Genomic DNA, 26242 nt, shown 5'->3' with positions numbered 1-26242 from the left:
TAAGATAATCAGAACCCTAAGTTATTCTAACTTCAAATTTATATGTAAAACATTATATTTCACTTTTCTTTTATGTGCATGCATTCTGCTTAGCATAATGGGCAGTAACACAACTGTGTTTTTAATTTACCAGGCAAAAGACATCTTTTGTTTAATGGCATGAATTTTTCTCTGAAAGAGTTTTTAGAATATTTCTTTTAGAATAAACAGCTTTTTTACAGACTCTTAAATTATCACTTTTTAAAAATTTTAAGAGTTGGAGAATCAAAGTCTGATTGACTTGCCTGGCGCCCATTCTGTGCCATTTTCCTCATTGTCTAGACTGTGCTTGGTGCCAGCTCCGGGCACTGCCTGGTGGCTGCTCTGTAGAAGCAGTGTGCTCAGCGAGTTCTGGTGTGGAGCAAAGAGGCTGTACTTCTCAGAGAACACCAGGGCCTTCCTTCCGGAAGTCCAAGAGCTGGCGAAATTCAGGAGGTGCTCAGACGTAAATGAGTTGGGGTCCATGGCCCTGTGACATTCCGGGGAGGATCCCAGGCTGCTGTGTGCAGTCCTTACGCTCCAAGAAGTCGGGTCTGCTTGGTAGGAACTAAACCCAAGAGGCATCCAGAAAGAAAAAGCTGGAGGGAAGGCCTGCAGGACACCTGTTAGGGTCAACAGCCCACCATGCGGATCTCACAGGAGACTCAAAAGCCAAACTCTAAAATCATTTTGTCTGAACACAGGAGCCAGGATGCTTGGTTTTTATGAATATTTTAGATTATTGTTGCCTGTGGAACAATGTCCTATCCTAATATATTAATTTCTTGTAGAACTCAAAGAACCCGTGGGACAAATAGTGTGTACAGATAAAGGTATCCTTGCAGTAGAACAGAATAAGGTTCTCATCCCACCTACCTGGAACAAAACTTTCGCCTGGGGCTACGCAGACCTCAGCTGCAGGCTGGGGACCTACGAGTCTGACAAGGTTCGCAATTGTTGCATGCTTCCTCTCTCCATCCTGCTCTCGCTTGGTCTGGATTGTCCTTGTGAGTGGGGATGCGTAGGACACTGTCCCAGGGCTTGTCAGCTGTTCTCCAAAAGCCCAAAAGAAAGAACTGCCCTGCATCCTATTAAAATAAGGGGGCTGGTGGAGATATTGTGTTTTCCTTTTAGAATTCATATAATAAAGGCCTGCTGTTTACTTTCCCCTCAAAGAACTCCTCCAGGAGACGCCAGCCAGCAAGGGCTCCACCTCAGTGACAACCCGCGTGGTCTCCTTTTTGTGGTCACAGTCCAGTCCACTTAACCTTATTAGCACTCTAAGGAAGCAGGCAGAGAAACTGTTAGCCTCACAAAAAGCAGCACTAACTGTGTCCATCGGTGTCATTGGAGAAGTGTTGGATTTCTCAGTGCCCGTGTGCAGTGTCTCACCTGTGTCTTCCAGCTCTCAGTGGGAGTAGAATTCATGCAGTCTGTCGGTGCCACACCATAATCCGGTTCTGTTTCACTCATGGCCTGCTTAAACATCCACACTCTGGCTTTCTTGGTGTGTTCGAAGCTGTGTGATTGCCAACACTTCCTTTTCCCAGGTTATCCACTGCATCTTACGTAGATAGCATCACAGGGCAGGAACTCCCTTTTCCCAAACTGGACAAACTGGAGACTCCTGTTAGGACCAAAACCCTGCTTAATTGAGCTTTTTAGCAGCAGCTGTAATTAGGAGGCTGCAAGGTAGTTCAGGGCGAGCCAGTGTCTCCCTGTGAGGTGCCGTGTGAACCCCGCTTCCCCTCTCCCAGCTCCACCCCTGGCCTTTACCGTGGTGTACCACTTGACAGCCTATGTGTCTCATACCCGTTTTTATCTTGCAGGCGGTGACCGTCTATGAGTGTTTGTCTGAATGGGGCCAGATTCTCTGTGCGATCTGCCCCAACCCCAAGCTCGTCATCACGGGCGGCACAAGCACTGTGGTGTGCGTGTGGGAGATGGGCACCTCCAAAGAAAAGGCCAAGACCCTCACGCTCAAGCAGGTAACAGCGACTGCATCTTAGCTGCCCACTCCTCAGAGAAACCATGAAGCTTCCTTAGTCCTGAGGTATTGCAAAACATGATGAGCAAAGCCAAGAAATGCTCTTTTTTCAAGTTAACAGTGTCATGGAATTTTAATATTTTTTTTCTCTTGAAAGACAGAGAGAGAGAGATCTTTCATCCATTCATGTAGTCCCAATACCCATAATGGCCAGGGAATAAAGTAAGGACCAGAATGAACTAAGGACTCTGGAACACAATACAGGGCTCCCATATGGTCCAGGACCTAAGTATTTGAATCATCACTTGTTAAGCCCCAGGGTGCCTGTCAGCAGGAATCTGGAATTGGAAATGGAGCTGAGGCTCAAACCCAGGCATCTGATACAGCATCTTAACCACTATGTCAAGCACTTGTCCCCCAAGAAATGTGTCTTTGCTAGAATTTTTGTATTTAATGTAAATCGGAGTACATTGTTGCTCATAAAAATTTAGCTGGTACTTTAAAAATTTTTTTGAAAGAAATTTTATTAGGTAATAAATATTTTAATGTATCTAAGTATTATACATGCTTCTCTGAAATTCTATTTAAATCGAGGTTCTGCAGATGATACTTGCTATCCATTTATATTGATTTCCCTTCAGGGTCACATTCATTGCATTGGACCTCTCTGTCTTTGATGTTCTGATTTTCCCTTTCTTAACACATCATACCTGTAAGGATGTACCGAACGGCGAGAATATATTAAGCAGAACTTTTGAAATTTAATTAGCAAGTAATTGTGATCACCTATTATGTACCCTATTCTGTTATTAATTTTTAAGTAAGATTCCTGTTATAATTAAGCCGTCTTTTAATATTTGATTGGTAAGAGAATATACCATAAAGTTTTTAAAATAAGGAACATGTATCTAAGTGGTTTGTGTGTGTGTGTGATACAAATTTGGACATTATTTTAAGAATTGTACCTAAAGCTACCTACTGTCTTCAAGGTCCTGTTCTGGTGTTTTGAAAACAGGGAACTCTATGGAGAGGCCTTTCATGTAATGGTTGAGACGCCTGTGTCCTGGATTTGTGTTCCAGCGTTAGTACCTGAGTCCAGCTTCCTGCAAATGCAGACCATGGGAGGCAGTAGTGGCAACTGAAATGAGCCAGTCGCTGCCACGCAGGTGCAGAGCTCAATTGAGTCCTCAGCTCCCAGCTTCCGGCTGTCCAGCCCTGGCCATTGCAGGCACATGGGGCAGAGCCAGCAGACGGAGTCTCTCTCCCCTACCTCTCAAGTTAATTAACGCCTCAATAAAAGAAAGAAAAATTCCAATCCTCACAATATCACACAGTAGTTATTAGCTCCATTTTATATCTGAAAACAAACTCACACATGTCAAAACAGCCCCAAAGTCACCATGGTGGCAAAGCTGATAAATTCAGTTCTTTCAGATGCCAAGGCTGTTTTAAAGCCATAGCTAAACAAGGTGGGGTCTTGCATGTGCGTGCGAGGTGGTGTCTTCCTCATATGTACACCAGCAAGCGTGTGTTTAGGTCAAATACTCCTGGAGTTGCAGGGCTTTGCAGCAAGTCGTGAAGAGAGACAAAGTCGCCTCATGAACAGATGCAAGGCTGACGGCGCATTGTGCTGAAGTCTAAAGTATTTTCCATTTAGATAATGGACTCTGGAACTGATGTGTCAAACGAATGGACTTTTCACTAAAAAGCCTTTGGGGGGTTTGCTAGGAACACAGTGAGGGTGTCTGTATGGCCTGGATTTCAAGGCAGCTTATCGTGTAAGCAACTGAATTGCCCTGCTTATGGCCCATCCATCGTAATGCTCAGGATCTCCTGATGGTGATCAGAATCCTTTTGCACATCGCCCTGTGTCTGGCTCCTCCTCTTCATGTGCCAGTAAAAGAACCCAGCTCTTACTACGGTCACAACATGACCCTCCCAGGCAGAAACGTTCAGACATATCTGCTGACAGATTGGGACCATTTACTGCCACCATTCGTTCTCAGTCTGTGCATTTCACTATTATTTTTAAAGATTTATTTATTTTTATTGGAAAGTCAGATATGCAGAGAGGAGGAGAGACAGAGAGAAAAATCTTCTGTCCGATGAATCACTCCCCAAGTGACCACAACAGCCAGAGCAGCGCTGATCCGAAGCCAGGAGCCTCCTCTGGGTCTCCCATGCGGGTGCAGGGTCCCAAGGCTCGGGGCCATCTTTGACTGCCTTCCCAGGTTACAAGCAGGGAGCTGGATGGGAAGTGGAGCTGCCGGGATTAGAACTGGCATCCATATGAGATCCTGGTGGGTAAAGAGGAGGACTTTAGCCGCTAGGCTACCGTGCCAGGCCCAGCTAGTGTTTTTGTTGTTGTTGTTGTTATTGTTGTTTTTAAGTCTTCCAACTCTAGTCTCTTACAATTGACTAAGCAAGCATGTGTGAAATAAAAGAACAGTTGCAGAGTTGAAGCTTTGTATTTTAGGGATCCATACTCAATACCTCCCCTCCCACACACAGAGAAATGGGCTAAAGAAACACAAGCTAATTTACTGCCCTCCTGTTGTTCTCAGGTGCAGGAGGAGAAGCAGACAGTGAGCTGCAGCCTCCACTCTCCTCGTGGGCAGGGCCAGGCCAGCAGCCACAGGGGCCTACCTCCTGGACTGCCCCACCATGGCTGCTCAGGTCCCCTCTTGGGCATTCCTCCATGTATTGGTTAGCTTCTGGAGTCACTCATAAAACCTTGTCAGTGCATGCTACCTGATTTTTTTTTTCTGTTCCCACTTGTAGGCTCTGCTTGGTCACACTGATACTGTGACCTGTGCCACAGCATCCTTAGCGTATCACATCATTGTCAGTGGGTCCCGGGATCGAACCTGCATCATTTGGGATTTGAACAAGCTGTCGTTTCTCACCCAGCTCCGAGGCCATCGAGCTCCAGTTTCTGCTCTTTGTATCAATGAACTGACAGTAAGTAGGATGTTGACCACTAGGTTTATGCTGAAGAAAACAGATGATTCTCACCAAAATGATCCTGTGTTTCCTAAGTTGATAGGCACTCAGCTTGTAGAAGTCATGTTTTTCTTGATGTATGTGTCATTTGAAAGGCAAAAATAGATGTTAAAGTTTATAATGCAGAGAACAGATTTGTCTTAAAGTATGTTCACTGCCACATATTTAAAAGAGAATTAGATTGGGTTAAAGTAAACATTCCAGAATATGCTTCTGTTAGTGAAAGGAAGTTTTAGGATTTGTTAAGAATAGTAAAATCTAGTTGAAATTTTTAGTGAAATATATCAAAATTATTTATTATGTAAAGTGAAAGGAATAACAAGAAAAAAATTAATGTAGTGTTATGTCTTCTCAAAAATAAGCATTCTATAAACTAATAAATAAAATGAGCCAGAATAAAATATTTGCCTGTGGCTCTGGTATTGTGGTACTGCAGATGAAACCACTGCCACTGCCTGCCAGATCACCAGTTCAAGTCCCAGCTACTCCGTTTCTGATTCAGCTCCCTTCTAGTATTCCTCAGAAAGCAACAAAGGATGACTAACCTGCTTGGGTTCCGCCCACATGGGAGACCCCAATGGAGTCCCTGGCTTCTGGCTTCTGGCCTCAGCAGCTTCAATCAACTGCTGTTGAATGGGTGTCAACTCTGCCTTTCAAATAAAGAAAACAAAAACTCTAAAAAAATTTTCCTAGGAGTTTCCCCTAAGCCACCTGCAGTAAACAGAAGTGGGTTTCATTGCTGGTGTGGGCTGGTAAGCAGGAAGCTTAAGGACAGGTTTCCAGAGATTGAGGCCCCATGTCTGAGGGACACGTGCAGATAACACGCATATGTGTTTGTGTCAATAATGTCCCTACATGCACATCAGCCTTTGAAATGAGTGGAAGTTTACCCCAGCCTTACCACTTACTTCCTCCTTACAACTCCTTTTTCCATCTTACCTACACTCCTGCCCCAAGGCCACCCTACATGACACACAATAGTCCCCGCCATGTCACTGAGTGGCATTCGTGTCCTCACCCGAGCAGACAGCCTTCCTGTTGGAGAATGCTCCATCTGTAATTCCAACCAGAAGGTACTGAGTGTTAACACTTTCAGTCAAGTGTATTTCTGTCACTTAAAAAAAAAAAGGACAAAGAATTTCTGTTCCAGGGAGGGGCACTTGGTCTATCATTGGTAATGTCAGGAGTGCTCAGAGTTGGGAATGAATGGGACACCTGCGGGGGTGAAAAGAGTCAAGTCTGTTTCTGGGTGTCACTTGAATTCTGTGCCTTGTATTCAGAGCACCGCCACAGGTAGGTGCTGCACATGGTGGTACCCAAAGAGCTTTATGAAAATCTCAGTGCTCCAGAAACAGTGCTGTGTTTACATAGACCAGGCTACACCCACTGGGTTGCAGTAGTTGTAAATCCCGCAGAAGCTCTTTAATTTAAAAAAGAAAAATTCTTTTGTAAAATCTTAAAAATCCATGAAAAAATGCTCACTTGTGCTGTCTCTCCAAGCTACAGTAAGCACGCCTTCCTTCAGTTGACATTTTAAGCCAGAGCTGTCCTTGAGTCCCTCCTCAGCTTAGTGCTGTTCACCACAGGCTGTACTCCTGCTCCCACTGAGAGAGGTGCCTTGGTGTCATTGGGGAAAGTCTCACCTAGCACAGAACCTGGAGGCTGCCGGGCTCTGGCAGAGACTCAGGCTGCGAGTTAAAATGGCTGCTGAAGCTCATGACCGCACAGAGCCTGACACATGGATACTTTGCAAAGCATTGCTTGTGATTAGGTTTTGGTAGAGTTCTTGCCATTTAGTGGAAGAAGAGCAGGGGTTGGAGTGGCAGTGTGAGGAGCTTGGCACAGGCGGCACCTGCCCCCATCACCCTTACCAGTCTAGTCCTGCCTCCCTCCTACCTTCTCTCTGACATTGGTGCTGCTGATCAGGCACAGATTCACACTCTGCCATAGACAACATCCTGCATCTCCCTGGAGGGCCTGAGGTGTCTTGGGGCTGTGCTGAAGACACAGCACAGGGTCTTGTCTAAGCTGGAACCCAGCAGCAGGACATTCCGGTTATCTCAGCGCTGAGAGAGGAAGCATAGTATGGTGTATAAGCTTTGCAGCTAGAGGGAGAGGTGGCTTCCCATCTTGATTCTGCTAATAGCTGATGCCTTAAGCTTTTCCTATACCACTTCCATGCTCTGGAAAGCAAAGCTATTGATGCCCAGCCTCACCTGCTTGCTATATGGCTAACGTGGGATGTCGGTAAGGTGTCCACTATAGGGTCAGACACAGAGTAGACACCTCAGTCTGGATTCCTACCAGATTCAGGTGGAGCCCACTCTGGCAGCATTTGAGAAGCTTTTCTCTTTTCTATCTTCAGAATTCATGAAATAAGAGTCATGAACTCAGGAGATCTTGGGATTTGTCGGCTTTGGTGCCAGTTTGTGTCCCAGATCTCTGCTTCCGATTTGTACCCCTGCAAATGCAACTAAGAAAACAGATGATGACCCAAGTGTTGGGGCTTCTGCATGCCGGGGGAGACCAGGATGGAGTTCCTTGCTCCTGGCCTCACCCTAGCCCAGCCTTGTGGTTATGTGGGGAGTGAGCCAGTGAAGGGAAGATTTCTCCCTCTCTTTCCTCTCTGTCTGAATCTGTCACACTGCCTTTTAAACATATATTTAAATCTTTTTTTTTTTTAAAGATTTTATTGTTATTGGAAAGCCGGATATACAGAGAGTAGGAGAGACAGAGAGGAAGATCTTCCATCCGATGTTTCACTCCCCAAGTGAGCCGCAACGGGCTGGTACGCGCCAATCCGATGCTGGGAACCTGAAACCTCTTCTGGGTCTCCCACGCGGGTGCAGGGTCCCAAAGCTTTGGGCCGTCCTCCACTGCTTTCCCAGGCCACAAGCAGGGAGCTGGATGGGAAGTGGAGCTGCCGGGATTAGAACCGGCGCCCATATGGGATCCCGGGGCTTTCAAGGCGAGGACTTTAGCCGCTAGGCCACGCCGCCGGGCCCACCTCCGCTCACTTTTACAAAGTGAATCCGCCCAGGAGAACCTTATCTTCTAATTAAATTGTTATTCACAAGAGAGGTGGAGGAAGAAGGAAAAAGTAAACCAGTACAAGGATTATTTTTTGGGCAAATTTTCTTCTTTAAGATTTAAATATATATGGGCCCGGCGGCATGGCCTAGCGGCTAAAGTCCTCGCCTTGAAAGCCCCGGGATCCCATATGGGCGCCGGTTCTAATCCCGGCAGCTCCACTTCCCATCCAGCTCCCTGCTTGTGGCCTGGGAAAGCAGTGGAGGACGGCCCAAAGCTTTGGGACCCTGCACCCGCGTGGGAGACCCGGAAGAGGTTTCAGGTTCCCAGCATCGGATTGGCGCGTACCAGCCCGTTGCGGCTCACTTGGGGAATGAACCATCGGACGGAAGATCCTCCTCTCTGTCTCTCCTCATCTCTGTATATCCGGCTTTCCAATAATAATAAAATATTAAAAAAAAAAAAAGTGAGCGGAGGTGAATCCCTGCCCGCCAGGGAAAGGGCGAGTGGCTGCTGTGCTCAGTGGGAGCAGAGGGGGCAGGTCCCTCCCCCTGCCCTGCCAAGGGCTTGTGCTTGGAATCAGAATGTGCCCAGCAGCCCACTGGGCAAGTGACCCTGGCCCAGGCTCCACTGTGACTCCCTGGGCCACAGCTTCCACTCAGCTTTGAAGCTTTAAAGGAAGGCGTGGTTCAAGAATTTTTTTTTTTTGGTAATCAAATCAAGTGTTGGATTATGAAATTGGAATGTAATATGAAAGAGCAAGGAGAATAAAGCGTTCTCTTCTCTTCCCAGGGGGACATCGTGTCCTGCGCTGGCACCTACATCCACGTGTGGAGCATCAACGGGAACCCGATCGTGAGCGTGAACACCTTCACAGGCAGGAGCCAGCAGATCGTCTGCTGCTGCGTGTCAGAGATGAACGAGTGGGACACCCAGAACGTCATAGTCACTGGCCACTCAGATGGGGTGGTTCGGGTAAGTGAGTTCCCAAGATGCACTGTCTAGGCTGCTGGCTACCTTCATTCATCTGAAATAAATGATGTGGTCTGCAGCCTGCAGTGTTGCTTAGCACAGTCTAGCCCTGATTCGCATAAGCCTTGGCCCCTGTGTTTTCAGAAGTGGGGGCACCATCAGGGGCTGGATCCCTGTCCTTGCTGCTAGTTAATCTGTTAACGGTGCTGACTAGCTGACAGCTTGGCTGACCCAACAAGGCCTCTTACACCTGGTTCCCGTGTTGTACTAGGATTGCTAAGACATACACACTGCCCAGGTTTTCACACTGAGTTTTCAGCCTGTCCGATGGCCTCTTGGAGAAAACACACTAGGCAGGACAGTCTCTTCCCCATGAAAAACACAGAATCAGAGTCAGTAAATGCTTCCAGAGGCCCTGGCTGGAGCCCAGGGGATGCCCCCTAAGCCCAGCTGGGCCTTACCTTTTCTTTCTTTTCTCTGTGTTGAGCCTCCTCAGAAAAGATAATCAATAGAGTATTTACTTTTGTAGTCTCTTCAAATATTGGACATACGCCTCTCTCAAGAGTTTTCTTTGTGTCTGCCTTCTCTCTAAAAGCAAGGAGCACCTGTTGGCCACAGTCGCATACCTAGAAACAGCTAGGCTGGCAGCCAGCTGCCAACCACACCCGGGGATTCTGCACACTCTCACACCCACACGCACGTGTGCACACACATCCAGACACCCCCCCCCCACCCCGAGCCTGCTGTTTGAAGAGGGGATTTCAGATGGCTGGGTGTGTGAAGCCATGGAGCCGTGGGGCAGTCCTGCCTGCCACATGCCGCCTTTCAGCTCCGCGGAAGGCAGCGGACAAGCGGTTCCGAGTGGTTTTCATAGGAAGCAGATGTGTGCAGTGGTCGAACCCTGTCTTAAGTTTCCCTAACCAAGGTCCCTGACCGTGGACCAAGCTGTTCCCCTCAACTGGGAACAGCTGTCCTAGCAAGATGACCAGGGAGCCTGGCTGTGCACCCTGATAGAGAGGCGAGCCTCTGCTTCACCGTGAGAACTCGGCACCATCCCAGGAGTGGGAGTGCGTCCTTCATCTGTTGCCAACTAACTGGTATTCTTTTATATTTTCATTCTCTCATAAATGTAGTTTTGGAGGATGGAATTCTTACAAGTCCCAGAAACTCCTGCTCCGGAGCCCGTGGAAGTCCTGGAAATGCAGGAGGACTGTCCAGAAGCACAAATAGGTATTTCCTGCCTGTGAAGAAATTGTCCCATGATGACCTTGGTGCTTTTGGTTTTTTTAAGGGGATACAGGTAAACTTGTACCAAACCATAGGAACAGGAGGCCATGGTCAGAGTGGCTCACAGAAGCGTGGTCACTGCCTGCTTTGTCATGCCGTGGCACATGGGCAGGGCTCCTACAGGTCACTCACTGGACAGCGGCCCGTGTGTAGTGACCACTCGTGGAAATCTGCATCCGGCCTAGACACAGGCCCTGCTTACCAAAGGCTGATGCCCCGGTCACGGTGCGGGACAACAGATCCTGGGGCGGGGGCTAGTGCTGGGAAGTCAGGCAGCCCCCGTTCTGCCCACCCCGTGGCCGGCACCGTTTGGCAGCTGTTCACAGAGCCCCCATCGCAGTCCCCGCCCCCGGCTTGTGCATTAGGGTGTTGATTGGAACCAAGGCTGGTGGTACCTGAAGCACTTTAAACTTTGCCAATAAGAAGCAGAGGTGGGTGCCTCTGCATGGAGACACTGGCAGCAACTCCGTCAGACCAGGGCGAGATCTGCTTGGCACAACTGAGCTGCCAAAGCACTGGCTCCCATGTGGAGCCCTTGCTGCAAAGGGCTCCCCAGCAAGGAGTAACATTTTCAGTTTGACCTTCACATTGTCACCAGTGACTGAATGTGGCACCCTGAGAAGGCCTTTCACGATGTAAGGGAATTGCTAAGGTAAAAGCTTTTTACCAGAAAGACACAAATCTTTGCTGTTGGTAAATTAAAAGTAGTCTTTACCTTCCATACCAGAAAATAGAAAAGATCCCATGGGCATGACATTTGCATGCCTCTGATATGTTAATACATGTAAATTTCTCCATTGTCAGGTGCATTCCCATCAGAAAGGTCATCTGGGTATTGGGCGACTTATATATTCAGTTCAGTTCAATTCTCTAAGTGTTTGGAGATGTTGGAGTAGGAACCCCAAGTGCAAGTGAGCTACTTTCCCTTCCTTTAGTGGAGGTTTTACATGGTGCCAGTGGAAGGAAGATAAGATGAAGAAGTAAGGTGGAAGAAGGGTCAGAATCAGGGTAAAGAGACATTTCTCTTTTTCTTCGCCTTATATTAATACTGTCAGTAGTTTGGGTTATGTGGCCAAGAGGGGTATCTGCCCTCAAAGGATTAATTATGCACAGTGTTGAGGTGGCAGCGCTGTGGGCACTTGTGGAAATGAAGAGAAGCTAAAAGATTGCTGAAAAATCAAGGCATTCCCAAGCCTTCCAGTGTGACGCTCTTAAAGCTGCAATCATAAGACCTGAGCAGTTCTATTCAGGGTGATCCAGTAGACTGCTCACGGGGAGGACAGAGACGTCAAGAATCCGTCTCGCTTTTAATGTGTGTGTGTAGTAGGTTGGTGCTTGCACACTTGTTATTTCTTCCTCTACTTTTTCCCAATTACATGTATGATTGATGCATGAAAACGTATCATACGCTTTTCTCTCCAATGGACGTTATTGGAAGAGAGGAGCGAGTCGATGTGAGGAAAGGTCAGTAGCGATGGAAAGAGGAGAGAGACCAAGCATCCTAAAGCAGAGCTTTCATCTTTGTAGTCTCTGACATGGATCACCAGGCTAAGACCGCTTCTCCCATGCTGCTTTCTGGTGCCTCATAGAAAGAGTTCCAAGAGCAGTTGGGGGCTGGGGGTGAGAGGCATGAGGGGTGTAGAACTGTCCAAGGAGGGCCTGGCGTGGTAGCCTAGTGGCTAAAGTCCATGTCTTGCATGCTTCAGGATCCCGTAGGGGCGCCAGTTCATGTCCTGGCAGCCCGCTCCCGGCTTGTGGCCTGGGAATGCAGTGGAGAACGGCCCAAAGCCTTGGGACCCTGCACTCACGTGAGAGACCTGGAAGAGGCTCTGGGCTCCTGGCTTCAGATTGGTGCAGTTCTGGCCATTGCAGCCACTTGGGGAGTGAATCAATGGACACAAGATCTTCCTCTCTGTCTCTCCTCTCTCTGTGTATCTGCCTTTGCCATTAAAATAATAACTCTTAAAAAAAAAACTGTCAAAGGAGTCCAGAAGCAGGCCGGAATTGGGTGGGATTTTAGAGAAGGGAGGTTGAGCGTTGGGCCTTGCACACCGGGTCACGTTGAAGGCAGAGCAGCTGGACGGAGGCTGCACGTGCAGAGCTAGCTGTGGGGAGCAGCAGAGCTGAGTGGCATGCTTGCCTGGATTGCAGTAGCAAGAAGCACGGCTCAACCAGATGGTGAAAAACTTGGTGCCAAAGCAAGGATTTTGGCCAAAATAGAATAGTAGGTCTTCCAGAGAGTCTACCCATTTTTCCATTTTTAAATTAATATCTGTAGTTCAGCCAAAAATCTTGGCTTTTTTTTTTTTAATTTTCTGTGATGTGTATGCGTTTCTAATCCTCTCAATGCTTTCCTCAGGGCAGGAAGCCCAAGATGAGGACAGCAGTGACTCAGAAGCCGAGGAGCAGAGCAGCAGCCAGGACCCCAAAGACACGCCCAGCCAGCCCAGCAGCACCAGCCACAGGCCCAGGGCGGCCTCCTGCCGAGCCACAGCCACCTGGTGCCTGGACAGCGGCTCCGACGACTCCCGCCGCTGGTCAGACCAGCTCAGCCTCGACGAGAAGGACGGCTTTATATTCGTCAACTATTCCGAGGGTCAGACCAGAGCCTTGCTGCAGGGTCCCCTGAACCACCCCCACCCCAATCCCATCGAAGTGCGGAATTACAGCAGATTGAAACCCGGTAACTTGCAATCTGGTTGTCTGTTTCTGGCTGCTTGGGGTGGTGTGAGGGCTGGTGGATTGGAGGAAGGTGACGATGTCTAGCTGTCCCTGATGTGTGCTATGACCCGGGCCACCTGTGCTGCAAAACCTTAACTGTCTCTTGCATAACGTGGACCCAGCAATTCCGTGTGACCATGATATTTTACATTATACTGGGCATTTTTGCTTATTTTGTTTTAAAAAACACCTCAAATGAGAAATTGCACTCATTCATAGTGAACTCATGAAATCTTTTAAAAAATAGGCATGTTATTAATTCCAATTTAAAAAAATACTACATTTGCAAGTTATTTGTAGGCCTATGATAAAGGCAAGGTCACAGTGGTAAGAATCGCATACACCTCCTCTAAGATTCTCCCCTCTTTTTTTTTTTTTAAGATTTGTTTTTGTTTATTTGAAACACAAAGCCAGAGGAGGAGGGGGAGAGAGAGACATCTTCCACCCACTGGTTCACAATAGTGAAGTCTGGGCTGGGCTGGAGCCAGGAACTTCATCCGGGTTCCCACGTGGGCTGTGGGTGGCAAGGGCCCAAGGACTGTGGCCATCTTTCTCAGCTTTCCTAGGCATACTAGCAGGAAGCTGGATCCAAAGTGGCCCTTCTGAGACTTAGGACTCAAACTGACACTTCCACATGGGATGCTGGCACCACAGCTTTACCCACCACACCACAGCACCAGCCCCCCCCTTCTCTTAAGCTTGTCTTCTGTCACAAGCCATTCTACATCTCCGCGCACAGTTGCAGCAGCTACCAAAATCTGGAAAAGCTGCCCTAATTCTAGTTTGTTGGGGTAGACCAGCTTTTTAAGGCCGCTGCCATAGGGTACAACTACCCAATGCAGGTTCCCTCGATTTAGCATCTCACATCCTCCCCTTGTGCGTGCAGGGTACCGCTGGGAACGGCAGCTGGTCTTCAGAAGCAAGCTGACCATGCACACGGCATTTGACCGGAAGGACAATGCCCATCCAGCCGAGGTCACGGCGCTGGGTATCTCCAAGTGAGTGTCGGGCTTTTTCCTGCTCCTCTTCCCGTCTGCCCACTTCCAGGCCAGTCTTTAGGAGAACAGATGCCCTGTACAATCTCTTGTTAGGCCTAAAGAGATGAATCTGCTGGAGAAAGCTGCCATTGGGTGGGGGTTTCAATTCAGGTTTGTTTGTTTGTTTGTTTGTTTGTTTGTTTGTTTTGAGATTCATTTATTTGAAAGAGTTACAGAGAAAAAAGGGACAGAGATCTTCCATCCACTGGTTCTCTCCCTAAATGGCTGTAAACAGCTGGGGATGGGCCAGGCTGAAGCAAAGAGCCAAGAACTCCAATCAGATCTCCTGCAGGTGTGCCAGAGGCTCGAGCACTTGAACCCTTCATAGGTGCATTGTCAAAGAACTGGGCTGAAAGTGGAGCAGCTGGGACTTGAACCGGTGCTCAAACTGGATGCTGATGTTGCAGGCAGAAGTCTAACTCGGAGTGCCCCATGCGCTTCTGTTCTGAACTAAAGAACACAGATGTTTGCCTTCTTGTGTTCTCCTGCAGATACAGTAAGGTTTGATTCAGAAGAAGTGGAATTGAAAATGCACATTTGAAAAAAAATGCACATTTGGGTTCATTTCTGGTCTCATTTTATACATGCAAGAGGATTTCTTCAAAAAGTTCCTGGAAAGATTATGAAAAACTATGCATGGACATTTTTCACACCTAAAAAAATGCAGCATTTTTTAAGATGTACTTATTTTTATTGAAAAGGCAGATTTACAGAGAGAACAGTGAGATCTATCCACTGCTTCACTATCCACATGGCCGCAATGGCCAGACCCGAGCTGATCTGAAGCCAGGAGTCAGGAGCTTCTTCCTGATCTCCAAGGAGGATGCAGGGGCCCAAGGCTTTGGGCCGTCCTCCACTGCTTTCCAAGCCACAAGCAGGGAGCTGGGTGGGAAGTGGAGCAGCTGGGACACAAACTGGCACCCAGATGAGATGCCAGTGCCTTCAGGTTGAAGATCAGCCAATTGAGTCATCAGGCATGCCCCCAAACGTAACCTTCAGTGTTCCACAGACTTTCTGAAGCCCCTGACACTTTCCTGTGTTACTTAAGGGGGCTCCTTGTGGCCCTTACCACCTATCCCACACTACTGCCACCAGGCCTTCTGTGGGCTTACTGTCTCCACGATGTCTCCTACAGGGACCACAGCAGGATACTGGTTGGTGACAGTCGAGGCCGCGTGTTCAGCTGGTCCGTGAGTGACCAGCCGGGCCGTTCCGCCGCGGACCACTGGGTGAAGGACGAAGGTGGGGACAGCTGCTCGGGCTGCTCTGTGCGCTTTTCTCTCACAGAAAGACGGCACCACTGCAGAAACTGTGGGCAGCTCTTCTGCCAGAAGTAAGCGGGCACCCACACTGTTGGCCCAGCCGGGGAGGGAGCTCCACGAGGGGTCCCGAGGCCTCACGCATGAGTCCTGCCCTGCCCTGCTGTCCCACTGCAGTTGCTGTGTTAGTGTAAACCAGCGTTCACTTTGTGTGGGGACGGAAGGGTCTAGCATAGTGGCCAGAAATGGTCACAGCGGCAACTGGTGACCCCTGACTGGGAGGCTGAGCACCTGTACCTGTCATCGCACTTGCTTCCGAGCTGTGTGTACTTTTATAACCCAATCACACCCTCTTCCTCTCCGTGCCTTTTCCAGAAGCATCTGTTGCCTCTATGAACCATAATTATTTTTTTCTGTGAAAGACAGAGAAAGAAAGAGATCTGTTGGTTCCTGCCCCCCAAGCAGCCACAACAGCCAGGGCTGGGCCATGTCCGAGCCAGGAGATGGGAACCGCGTCTGTGGCTCCCACGTGGGTGGCAAGGACCTACGCCCTTGGGCCATCATCCCAAGCTGCAGCTTAAGCTTTTGTGTCACTGTGCTGGCCCGCATGTGGCACGTTCCTAACGCCACATTGTTTCCCAAATCTCTTCCTAGAAATCATCAGTGCTCTAGCATATTTGTCTTGGCTACTGTTGGGTATTTTATTGTGTGACCGTATCAGAATTTAATTCCTTTGTGATGGCCTCTGAAGGAATTTATTTTGTTTATACCATAAGTAATTCTTTATGAATATTGTCCTAACACACAAAGTAGAGATGATGGAGTGGAATTGATAGAATGTAGACTCACTGGCGAGTTTATTGGATGTTTCTAAATTAGCTTCTAAAATAGTAGTTCGGTTAATGCCACCTCCAGCAGGGTATGAAAGTCCTTCAAATTCATAGTCAGACATGGTATTGCCAACGCTTTTCAGTTGTGCCAATCTGATAGCTAAGGAATAATGCTCTGTTGTTTTAACTGGCTCTATGAATGAGGTTACATATCTTTTCGCATGCTTGGTGGCTATTTGGATTTCCTCTTAAGTAACTGCCCATTTTCCCTTTAGCATTGCCTGGTTTTTTGTTTTTGGTTTTGGTTTTGGTTTTTTTTTGTTTTGAATTTCTTTTCTCGAGGAATTCATTATGTATTATGGGCTTTAGTATTTTATATTTTATATATCTTGTAGATACCCTATCACAGGCTGTGATTTGCATTTAAATGTTTTTCCTGCTACCTCAGGTTTAAATTTTGATGTCTTTCTTACTCTTAATTTTTTTTTGTTTGTTTGTTTGTTTTTTTATGCTTCAAAACTCTTTCCCTGTGCTAAGATCATGAAGTCAACTTTGTGTTTTCTCGTAAAAGTTTCAAAGCTCTATTTGGCACATGTGATCTTTGTTGCATTAGGAATTTAACGTAGGCTGTGACCCAGACTGGCGACTGGCCCTGGAGGACACAGCCCCCAGCCCAGCCCGTATGTCCTTCAGGAACTCCTTGAAATGCTGAAACTGAGAGCACTTAATTATTCTCAGGCTCTTCTCCTGGTAGATTCAGAGAGTTATATATAAATTTCCACTTTAGTCTTATCGATACCCAAACTTAAAGTGATTTCATACCAATCCAAGGTCACACCCAGCTTTATTCTAGGAATAGGAACTGTGAATACCTTTTCAAGCATTTGGACCAAACAAGTAAAACCAGACTACATTTGAGTAACAGACCAGTCAAAATGCTTAGAAGCACAAAGGAAGTTGGTAGTGGCCAAAATGTCTTTTTGAAATGGGCACTATGTCTTCTGAATTCCTAAAGAAAACAAGTCAAGCTCCACCTGAGGATGCTTCCCAAGTTCACAGGCCACGAGCGCACAGCTGGAACAGGCCCGGAACAGCCGTCCAGTCCACGGAGCTCTGTCTCGCACGACCATCTCAACTCTGCTTTGTTGTTGTTTAAATCCTCTTCAGTTAGAGGACGGGCTCCCTCTGGTTCAGTGTTACTTTTTCTCAATAGACAGAGAACACAAATCATGGAGCGTTCCTGTTCGTCTTTGGTCAACCTGATGACACAGCCCGCGTGCCCTTGGCATTCTCCTGGCCTTGGCCATAATGCAGCAAGGTTCCCAAGTCATTAAAGTAACATTTCTAACCTCACCGCATGCACACGTGCACACAACACACGGAAGGGACCATAATTAAGTGATTTTTTTCTCTTTCTTTTAGGTGCAGTCGATTTCAATCTGAAATCAAACGTTTGAAAATTTCATCCCCAGTGCGGGTTTGCCAGAACTGTTATTATAACCTACAGCATGAGAGAGGGTCAGAAGACGGGCCTCGGAATTGTTGAAGACAAAGCGAGCCGGCTGTGGACCACGGTCTGTAGATCCCTGCCCAGGGCCCCCGGCACGGCCTGGGAGGCGCTGAAGGAGAGGCTCCATCTACACGCCTCCTCACGGCACGTGTTTGACGTGTGGCATCCAGAGGGAACCGAGACAAGACGGGGGAGCACGGGGCAGGCCGGGCTCTGGAGGTGAACAGCACCAGAACAGGAGGTGGTTTCTGGCAGTGACCTTTTCCATACCCAGTTCTTCCTGGTCACAGTAGCTGTCTCCGAGAGAAAAGTCCTCACCTATCAACTGTCCTTTCCTGCCTCTCATTTTTCTAGCTCCTCATCATTATTTGGAAGAACGAACGGCAAAAAGACAAGAAAAGAAAAAGAAAAGAAAAGGCTTTTAGAAAATAGTTGTAAATCTGACTTCTTTTCAAGTAATTATGTATATTGTAAATAAGTATAAAGGCCTTTTTTTTTCTAAATAAGGACTTAACTGCCTGTAACATGAGAATTCAAACTAAACCACTAACTCAGTGAACTGCTTATGGTTTGTCCAACATCTCTCACTTGCCAGTTATAAATGCTTTTTTGTTTAAATCTTAAAAGACATTATCTGTGGTAATTTTTTCCCCCTTTCCAATCCAGCCTGTGTGCCTGGTATCATTTCTCTCAAGTTGCCCACAGCATGTCCACTTCTGCAAGGCTAGTGACCCCAATCTCAGGCAGCGGTGGGGAAGGGTCAGAGTCCAGCCGAAAGCTCACCTGGCACTATCTGGGCATCTTGCACCTGGCTCTGCACCACCCCACTGTTGATCTTCACACCCAGGGCCCCTGTTAAATCGTCACGGGGGCTGCTGTTTGGTCCAAATGAAGCTTGTTTAGCGTTGCACAAGTGCAGTCAGGTGACTAACAAATACAAGGCAGGAACAAGCCCCACCTGGACTAACGGGGATGTATTTGCATGTAACCCCCAAACTAGCTCCTTTGGCATACAACATAATAATTATGCCTTTTGTGACACTAATGTTCTACTAAAATTTATTTTCAAAGAAAAAACAGAATAAAAAGTGTACAGAAGTAACCTTAAGACCTCGTAAAACTGGATCATGTCAGAACTGCTTGAGATTAACCTTTACATTTATTGCCATCTACCTGAAAACAGTGAGATTTATACTGTATCAGTCTATTTTTTTGGTTTTGCTATGAATATAATTACAGTATTTTAATATTTAGTTATTTAATTTGTTCTACCAGTTGGATACGGAACACACAGATCCAGGGGGTTTCAAGCTGGTGGGGACTCAGAAAAATGTAGTTGCAAAGGCTTTGGTGGTGAGACTTTTTTTTTTTAATGTGTGTGATGTACATAAGTATATATGTGTGTATATATATATACAAGTAAATGAGACAATTAATCTAGATTTTAACACTTTCAGATACTTAGTGATAATATTATGAACAATTCTAAAAGCCCTATGGTTTGAAAAACGTAGGCTCAGCTCACTCATGGCCCAAGACAGGAAGGACCGGCCTTCACCACCACCCCCCAGGAGAATCCCCCCAGGGCAGCGGCTTTGGCTTTCTCAGCATGTCACCCGTAGGCCCCGGGGGCAGGCACACTTATGCACTAAAATGCACAGATATGCACAGGCATTTGGTACAACAGTGATCTTGTACCTGATGGGCTGAAACCAGCTTCAGATCAGATGTGTTCTTCCTGACAACTAGGTCTCCAAGAGAACATACAAAGGCTGCTTTAGTGCCTTACGCTTACTAAATTTAAATCTTTCTTTACCTAGGTTTGAGCCTACAGTCTATGATTACATATCAAAACTGATTAAGATACTTCCATTTCTAAAAGTTCAAATCTACTTGTTAATAAAAGGATTATTGGCATTAATGCGTTAACTTGAGGAGAAGTTGCGTTCTGTTTTCCTTTCTGTGTCTTACTCTCCTCCCTCCCCGCCGCCCCAGCCACCATCCCACTCCGATTCTGATACCTCAAGCTGAGGGTCAGACTGCCCAGCTCCCACGGAGCGCTGGGCTCCGCCCCGTCGGCCCCTAGGGGAGGGGTAGCAGTGTTACTCTACACTTTTTCATAGAAGCGTCCTCCTCTCGTTCACGAACCGTGTTTATACCCAATGGCAAGAGATGTTCTTTAAAGACTTGAATATGCGAATGTGTGTATGTAGTTACTTAAAGGTTATTCCAGTATGTACTAGGAAATTATATGGGATGAACACTTTTACACTCTCCAACACAACTTCCATAACAAACAAGTGGAAACCAAAACCCTCATGATAGTATTTCCTCTGGCAGCTGGTGCTGTGGGCAACTGTTTGTTTGTTTGTCAGGTTTCTTTTGTTTTGGCTTCTAATGCAGAAATCACCAAGTCACTCACACATGCAAGTACACTCACAAACATAAACTAATTGTTTCTCAGAATATCTTTCTGTGTTCCATGTAAATTTGTTTACCAACATAAATCCTCAAAATTACCTCCATCTGTGTGTGGTCTGTCCCCTTTCTCTGCGAGTACCTCACAGGGCTCCTGCCTAATCTTCGTAGTGCGTCCACCCATCCGTCCATGCATTCATCCACGTATTCTAACACTCGTGTGTAGTATGCAATTGTCATGTCATGCTTCTGTAACAGAATAGCTGCCCAGAGCAGCCGTCCATCTGGATAATAGCAAAACATTCTAGATAAGTTATTTTGCACTTTCTTATGTATAAAGTTGGTAGAAACTTATTTTTGCTTTGTATCATTTAAATACATTTTGTTTTGGTAAAAGAACTGTGTATAAAATATTTATGCCGTTAAAACTGTTTTTAGAAAGTATTTTTAATTTCAGCAAGTTTGGTTACTTGTTGCATGACAATTAACACAACTGACTTTTTGTGTCAGTGCAATGTATATTTTTTGTCCTGTTATTAACTTGTAAGCCCTAGTAATGGCCAATTATTTGTACAGCAACAGAAGTAAACTGAAGATACTGGCTAAGACTGGATTGACTGTAGACTTTTGTACTATACTGCAGAACCCAATATCTGTTTTTGGTGGTTATGTAAAAGGCCTGAAGAATTGCCCGCTAGTGTACAATCTGTGATATCTGAATGTTCATTGTATATCTGTCTCTGATGCAAAAAGGTAGAGTAACACAATTATAATACATGATTAAATGCAATAGTCCAGGTACTTAAGTATTTTTTTTTTAATTTCAAATAAATACCTACTATTTACCACCAAAATAAAACCCACAGAAGTTGTTTTTCAGTCACTTCTTCAAGGAAGCGAAGCAGAAGTACTGAGCTCTAAGTCCCTGGCTGTGTTGAGTTCTTTTCTCGGGACTATGTGCGTGAGCAGCACGTTCTCGAACTCGCAGAGATGGCTCAGAGTTGTAGGTCGAACCCTCCTTAAAACCCAGGCTGTCTGCACTCTGACCCGCCTGGTTGGCTGCATTCCCGGGACCCTGAATACACACGGGAGAGGGTAGAGCCAGGAAGATGGCTTCAGCAGGGTTGGAGGGTAGAGGGGAATAACAAATGTATTCAACCTAGAGCAAAACAGCTGTCTGTGCCTGTGTGGCTTGGGCTCCTTTGGCCTGAGCCTTAACCCATCCCACATGCTGCACAAAGGAAGCCCAGTGTACCTCCCCACGCATCCTTCCCCTACGATCGTGCCCGCTGCCTGTTCCTGTCCCCTGAAGCGCAGGCCAAGTGTCCCAGAACCCACGACTCATTTCTCTTGTCATTAGCCTATTGCTTTTAAATAGTCTTTCCAGGAAAAGCAGGGCAAAGAATACAGTTCTGTAAGTTTGTTATGTCATCTGGATGATTTTACTGTCCTCAAAAGGTACTAAGTTGGATTTATGCTTGAACAACAGAGTCCCAAACCTAAGGATATTATGCTCATTACAAATACCACTGCAGTACACCTCCACTTTAGCCAGAGAAGAAAAAGGAATATCAAGACCTTCTAAAGCAGTAGCAGTTTCTTTAAAAAGTCAGTGATCAAAGAGAAATCCCTGGGCAATTTCCATGTGTCTGTATGTACCACTGCTTAGTGTTCCAATGACATGTACAAGGCCTGCTGCCAGGATGGGCGCGGCCGAATTCTCAGGGCAGAAATCTTTCCAGAGTGAAAAAGGACAAAAGATGCCAGTGATCTTCAGGAAGCCCGTTTGCCACCGCTGGCCTCTCTCCGGTGGGACTGCGCCTTCACCTCTCGTTTTGCATCATTGCAGCCCCGGCTTAGTCTTTTGGGCTTGTTTTGGAGCTGTTTTCCCCCACCCACTGCAAAGCTCTTTTCTAATTTGCTGTTTTGAAAAGCAGCACCCAGAGACAGCATGGTGTCTGGGAGAGCCCTGGTCAGGGACTGAGTCTGACGCTGCAGCCCCAGCCCAGCTGGGGGCCTGACGAAGCCCCCCAGTTTGGGTCCTTCCTGTTTTGACGGGGAGCAGCTGAAACGCACTGCTTTAAATGGCTGGTCCTTGGACACTTTGATCCTTAAACATTTCAAGAACTCTGAAGTGTTTATATGGTTTATGGCTGTCCTCAGTAGTCACTGTATTTGATATGTTGAGATCCTAATTTGTAATTGCAAGGAAAAAACCATTACATTGTAACATTAAACTACCTCAAAATACTGTTCTAAACAAAAAACCTTAGAAGCATGGACTTTTCCTGTGATGTTCCAAATCTTCCAAGTCCGACTTGATAGAGACAGACTCTCCCACCTGTTCCTGCCTTTCGTCCACAGTGAGGACTTTGTGCTGGCTGAAGCATATGAAGAAAAATCCAGCCTCACATGGATATGTGGTTGGGAAACTGCAACTGTAATGGCCTCACTCAGATCATCACTTCTCAAAGGTAATCTTTTTTTTTTTAAATATCCTAGACTCAGTCTCTAAAAATTGATTATCACATGGAATCTGAAATTATACCAGTGTACTGTGCTGCTCATACCCCATGACCTTAAAATCCACTGGTAGGTCTTGCACTTTACGTATATATTTTTACCTATTCACAACTTTACAGCATCAGGCTTTACTCATTTTAGAAAATACGGATTCAAATTCAATAAGGAATTTGCCACTACGTGGCTGTGTGCATGGATCTAAAGGTTAATGTTTCATTATATAATATCACAAAATCATATACAAATTTTTACCAGCAGTCTTAAAAAATTCTAAGTTATATTAGTATAGTTCCCCATAAATACAATTTTTACTTAAAAATTAGAACTTGTCACTGACAGGAAATACTACGTCCTGGTTTCCTTGACACAGTGGCCTCGCTGTGCTAATCTAGAACATTTCTGCTGTGGCACTGTAGTCAGTTAGTTGCAATTGGTTCTGCTTCCAACTCCATTGAAATGTTCCTCTGCAAGCCAGCCATTAACTGCAGTATGCAGCTGCTCCATGAGTACCTAGCACTGTCGCCTGCTGCTAGGGGTCACGATTTACTGCTTCTCCAATGACATTAAGAGACACAGGCACTTTTTAAAAAAAAAGATCTATGTTTGGGCCCAGCGGCGTGGCCTAGCGGCTAAAGTCCTCGCCTAGAAAGCCCCGGGATCCCATATGGGCACCGATTCTAATCCCGGCAGCTCCACTTCGCATCCAGCTCCCTGCTTGTGGCCTGGGAAAGCAGTCGAGGATGGCCCGATGCACTGGGACCCTGCACCCGTGTGGGAGACCTGGAAGAGGTTCCTGGTTCCCGGCTTCGGATCAGCTCGCATCGGACCGTTGCGGCTCACTTGGGGAGTGAATCATCGGACGGAAGATCTTCCTCTCTGTCTCTCCTCCTCTGTGTATATCTGGCTGTAATAAAAATGAATAAATCTTTGTAAAAAAAAAAAAAGATCTATGTTCTTATTGGAAAGTCAGAGATGTACAGAGAGGAGGAGAGACAAGGAGAAAGATCTTCCATCCACTGACAGAAGTTATTCTGACCACTGGTTCACTCCCCAAGTGGCCTCAACGGCTGGAGCTGAGGTGATCCGAAGCCAGGAGCTAGGAGCCTCCTCTGGGTGTCCCAGACAGGTGCAGGGTCCCAAAGCTTTGGACCATCCTCAAATGCTTTTCCAGCCCACAGGCAGGGAGCTGGATGAGAAGCAGGGCTGCCAGGATTAGAACCAACACCCAAATGGGATCCGGGTGTGTTCAAGGTGAGGACCTTAACCACTAGGCAACTGTGCTGGGCCCTAGGCATTTCTTTTTACTGAAGTGCTTGGCGATACAGAATGTGATGACTGGTACTGGCAGGCGGTGCCACTACCCGAGGTTCAACCAAGCTTCCCGTGGTTTTCCCACAACTGCCTGTGCACATCAATGCAAATACCAAGGCAGGGGAAAGGGGAGGCAACATCTTAGTAGTATGATAGGGTGTTCAGGAGCCTAGTGGCTAAATCCTCGGCTTGCATCGGCTGGGATCCCATAGGGGCACCAGTTCATGTCCTGGCTGCTCCATTGCCCATCCAGCTCCCTGCTGTGGCCTGGGAAAGCAGAAGAGGACGGCCCAAAGCCTTGGGACCCTGCACTATGTGGGACATCCAGAAGAAGCTCCTGGCTTCAGATCAGCTCAGCTCCAGCCGTTGTAGCCATCTGGGGAGTGAAACATCGGATGGAAAATCTTTCTCTCTGTGTATATCTGACTTTGTAATAAAAATTAGTAAATTGAAAAAAAAACTTTGCCACTCTTGAAGGAAGGAATAGATAAGTAAAGGGAGGCAGGAAGAGAAAGAAATAGAAGAGCAAAGAAAGAGGGAGCAATAGAAAACAACACGTTCATGCTGCATGCTGTAAGGGTTTTGGGACTCCACGGTTCTGACTTGACACGCTGCTCCACCATGCTGGCTGCTGTACTGAGGTGCCCCCCACTTCTGACCCAACTTCCTGCTAATGGCCTGGAAAAGAAGATGGTTCAAGTTCTTGGGCCCTGTACCCACGCGGGAGACCTGGAGGAAGCTTCCGGCTTCAGATCAGCTCAGTCGCAGCTGGTGTGGCTCTCTGGGGAGTGAACCAATGGATGGATGTTCACTCTGTAAGTCTGCCTTTCAAATAAAAAGAAATGAATCTTTAAGAAAAAAAAAAAAAAGGAAAAACAACTTGCTTCTCATCTTTCCCTTTAGCACTAATGTAAGTTCTAAACAAAGTTTACATCCTAAAAATTTCTCCTCCTGTCCATGAAAGAAAGCCATTCTTCCAACTGATTCTGGGACACTACCATGGAACAAAGATCAATCAAGCAGCCTTCCGGTTACAAACAAACAATGGTTTCAATTTTACACTGCTGGCTGATGCTACCAAGAAATCTACCAAGTGTGCTTGTTGTTCAAGTTCAAATTCATGAAAAATAGATGTCTTCTCTCCTTGTAGCCATTTTGTGTTCATGCTGCTACATATTCAGCTAGACTTGACAAGTAATACAAAAATGAGGTAACTACCCTCTTCAAGAAAACTCTAGGCTGGACGAAAAAGCTGGCCTTTGTGTAGAGATCTGGAATTGAATTTCTAGCAAGCCTATTCCATTATATTGTTGCTAATTCAGTAGGAGTAATGCTGTCTTCTATAATTTGTTTTCTTGGTTCTGCAGTCTTCCTTATCGTTGTGTTTTATCATCTTGGCCTGGACCCTTTACTGAACTCATGTATATCATATCTGTATCATGCTTGATACAGAGCTTCCTCCTGGATGCACTTCTCTGGGTTTTGCTCCATCCCCCAGCTGGGCTTTCAGGGTGTTTTGCAAGCCTTCTTGCCTACCTGCCTGCCTTTTTTGGGGATGCATTCCCTTGCTTTCCATCTTTCTACTCTAAATGAGGACACCACTGCCAAGACTCTCAATTTTCTGGGATATTCTGAGTAAGACCCCAGTGCCACTCTCACCTGTAATTTGAGGATTAAGTGCTGTAATTTTTTGCCCTCCAGCCTTTGCCTCCCTCCATCCATTCTCAGCACAGCAGGCCAGCCAGCTGATCCTCTCACTCCTGCTTAACTACTCCTCCACCACCACAGGGCTCTGCATCCCACTAGCTCTGCTTCTGGCCACACCTCTACCCTGGCCGTGCCCTCTGCTGGCACCCAGTGACCCAGCTGTGCTCCTCTTGTCACTGGCTGTCCTTAGATCTCCTCTCAAATGTCTCCCTCTAAGGCCTTCCCTGGCCTGCCTGCAGAATGTACTGCAGCTACCCCTGCTCCCGACTTCCCCATCACCTCCCTTTACCCTTTACCCTTCCCCATCACCTCCCTTTACCCTTTACCCTTCCCCATCACCTCCCTTTACCCTTTACCCTTCCCCATCACCTCCCCAGCCTTTCATTCCATTCTCCCACAAACTTGTGCAAGTGCCTGGTGTTATTTCTGCCCAGTGTCTCTCCCTGTTGAGTATGCGAGTGTCACAAGGCAGCAGCCTGAAGCTGATTTTAGTCTGCTGTGTCCACTGCTGCCTGAGTGCCCAGAACCCTCCCTGGTGGGGGAGCTGCTCAGGGGACTCACAGGAGGAGTCAGAGGCAGCCTGTGACTTACCTTGACTCTGATCGGTTTTTGTAGAGTTTGCGAATCAT

The 26242-nt window shown here is 46.8% G+C and overlaps 1 protein-coding gene across 6 annotated transcripts in view; it reads left to right on the top strand.

Annotated features, from left to right (window-relative positions):
- WDFY3 (WD repeat and FYVE domain containing 3) overlaps positions 1 to 18215 on the top strand; it is a 210556-nt gene extending 192341 nt beyond the window's left edge. For all 6 annotated transcript variants that reach the window (XM_058667081.1, XM_058667078.1, XM_058667080.1 and 3 more), the window contains 9 exons: positions 810 to 964; positions 1848 to 2006; positions 4787 to 4966; positions 8831 to 9013; positions 10144 to 10240; positions 12657 to 12980; positions 13905 to 14016; positions 15191 to 15388; positions 17567 to 18215. In XM_058667081.1, the coding sequence (XP_058523064.1) occupies positions 810 to 964; positions 1848 to 2006; positions 4787 to 4966; positions 8831 to 9013; positions 10144 to 10240; positions 12657 to 12980; positions 13905 to 14016; positions 15191 to 15388; positions 17567 to 17690 (1532 nt within the window). In that variant the 3' untranslated portion in view covers positions 17691 to 18215. The remainder of the gene's footprint in view (positions 1 to 809; positions 965 to 1847; positions 2007 to 4786; positions 4967 to 8830; positions 9014 to 10143; positions 10241 to 12656; positions 12981 to 13904; positions 14017 to 15190; positions 15389 to 17566) is intronic.
- Positions 18216 to 26242: the final 8027 nt, after the last annotated feature.

This window comes from Ochotona princeps, chromosome 7, assembly GCF_030435755.1.
Source record: "Ochotona princeps isolate mOchPri1 chromosome 7, mOchPri1.hap1, whole genome shotgun sequence".
NCBI classification, from domain to species: Eukaryota; Metazoa; Chordata; class Mammalia; order Lagomorpha; family Ochotonidae; genus Ochotona; species Ochotona princeps.
Note: the sequence above shows the minus strand (reverse complement) of the source record. Positions and strands in the feature narration are given on the sequence as shown.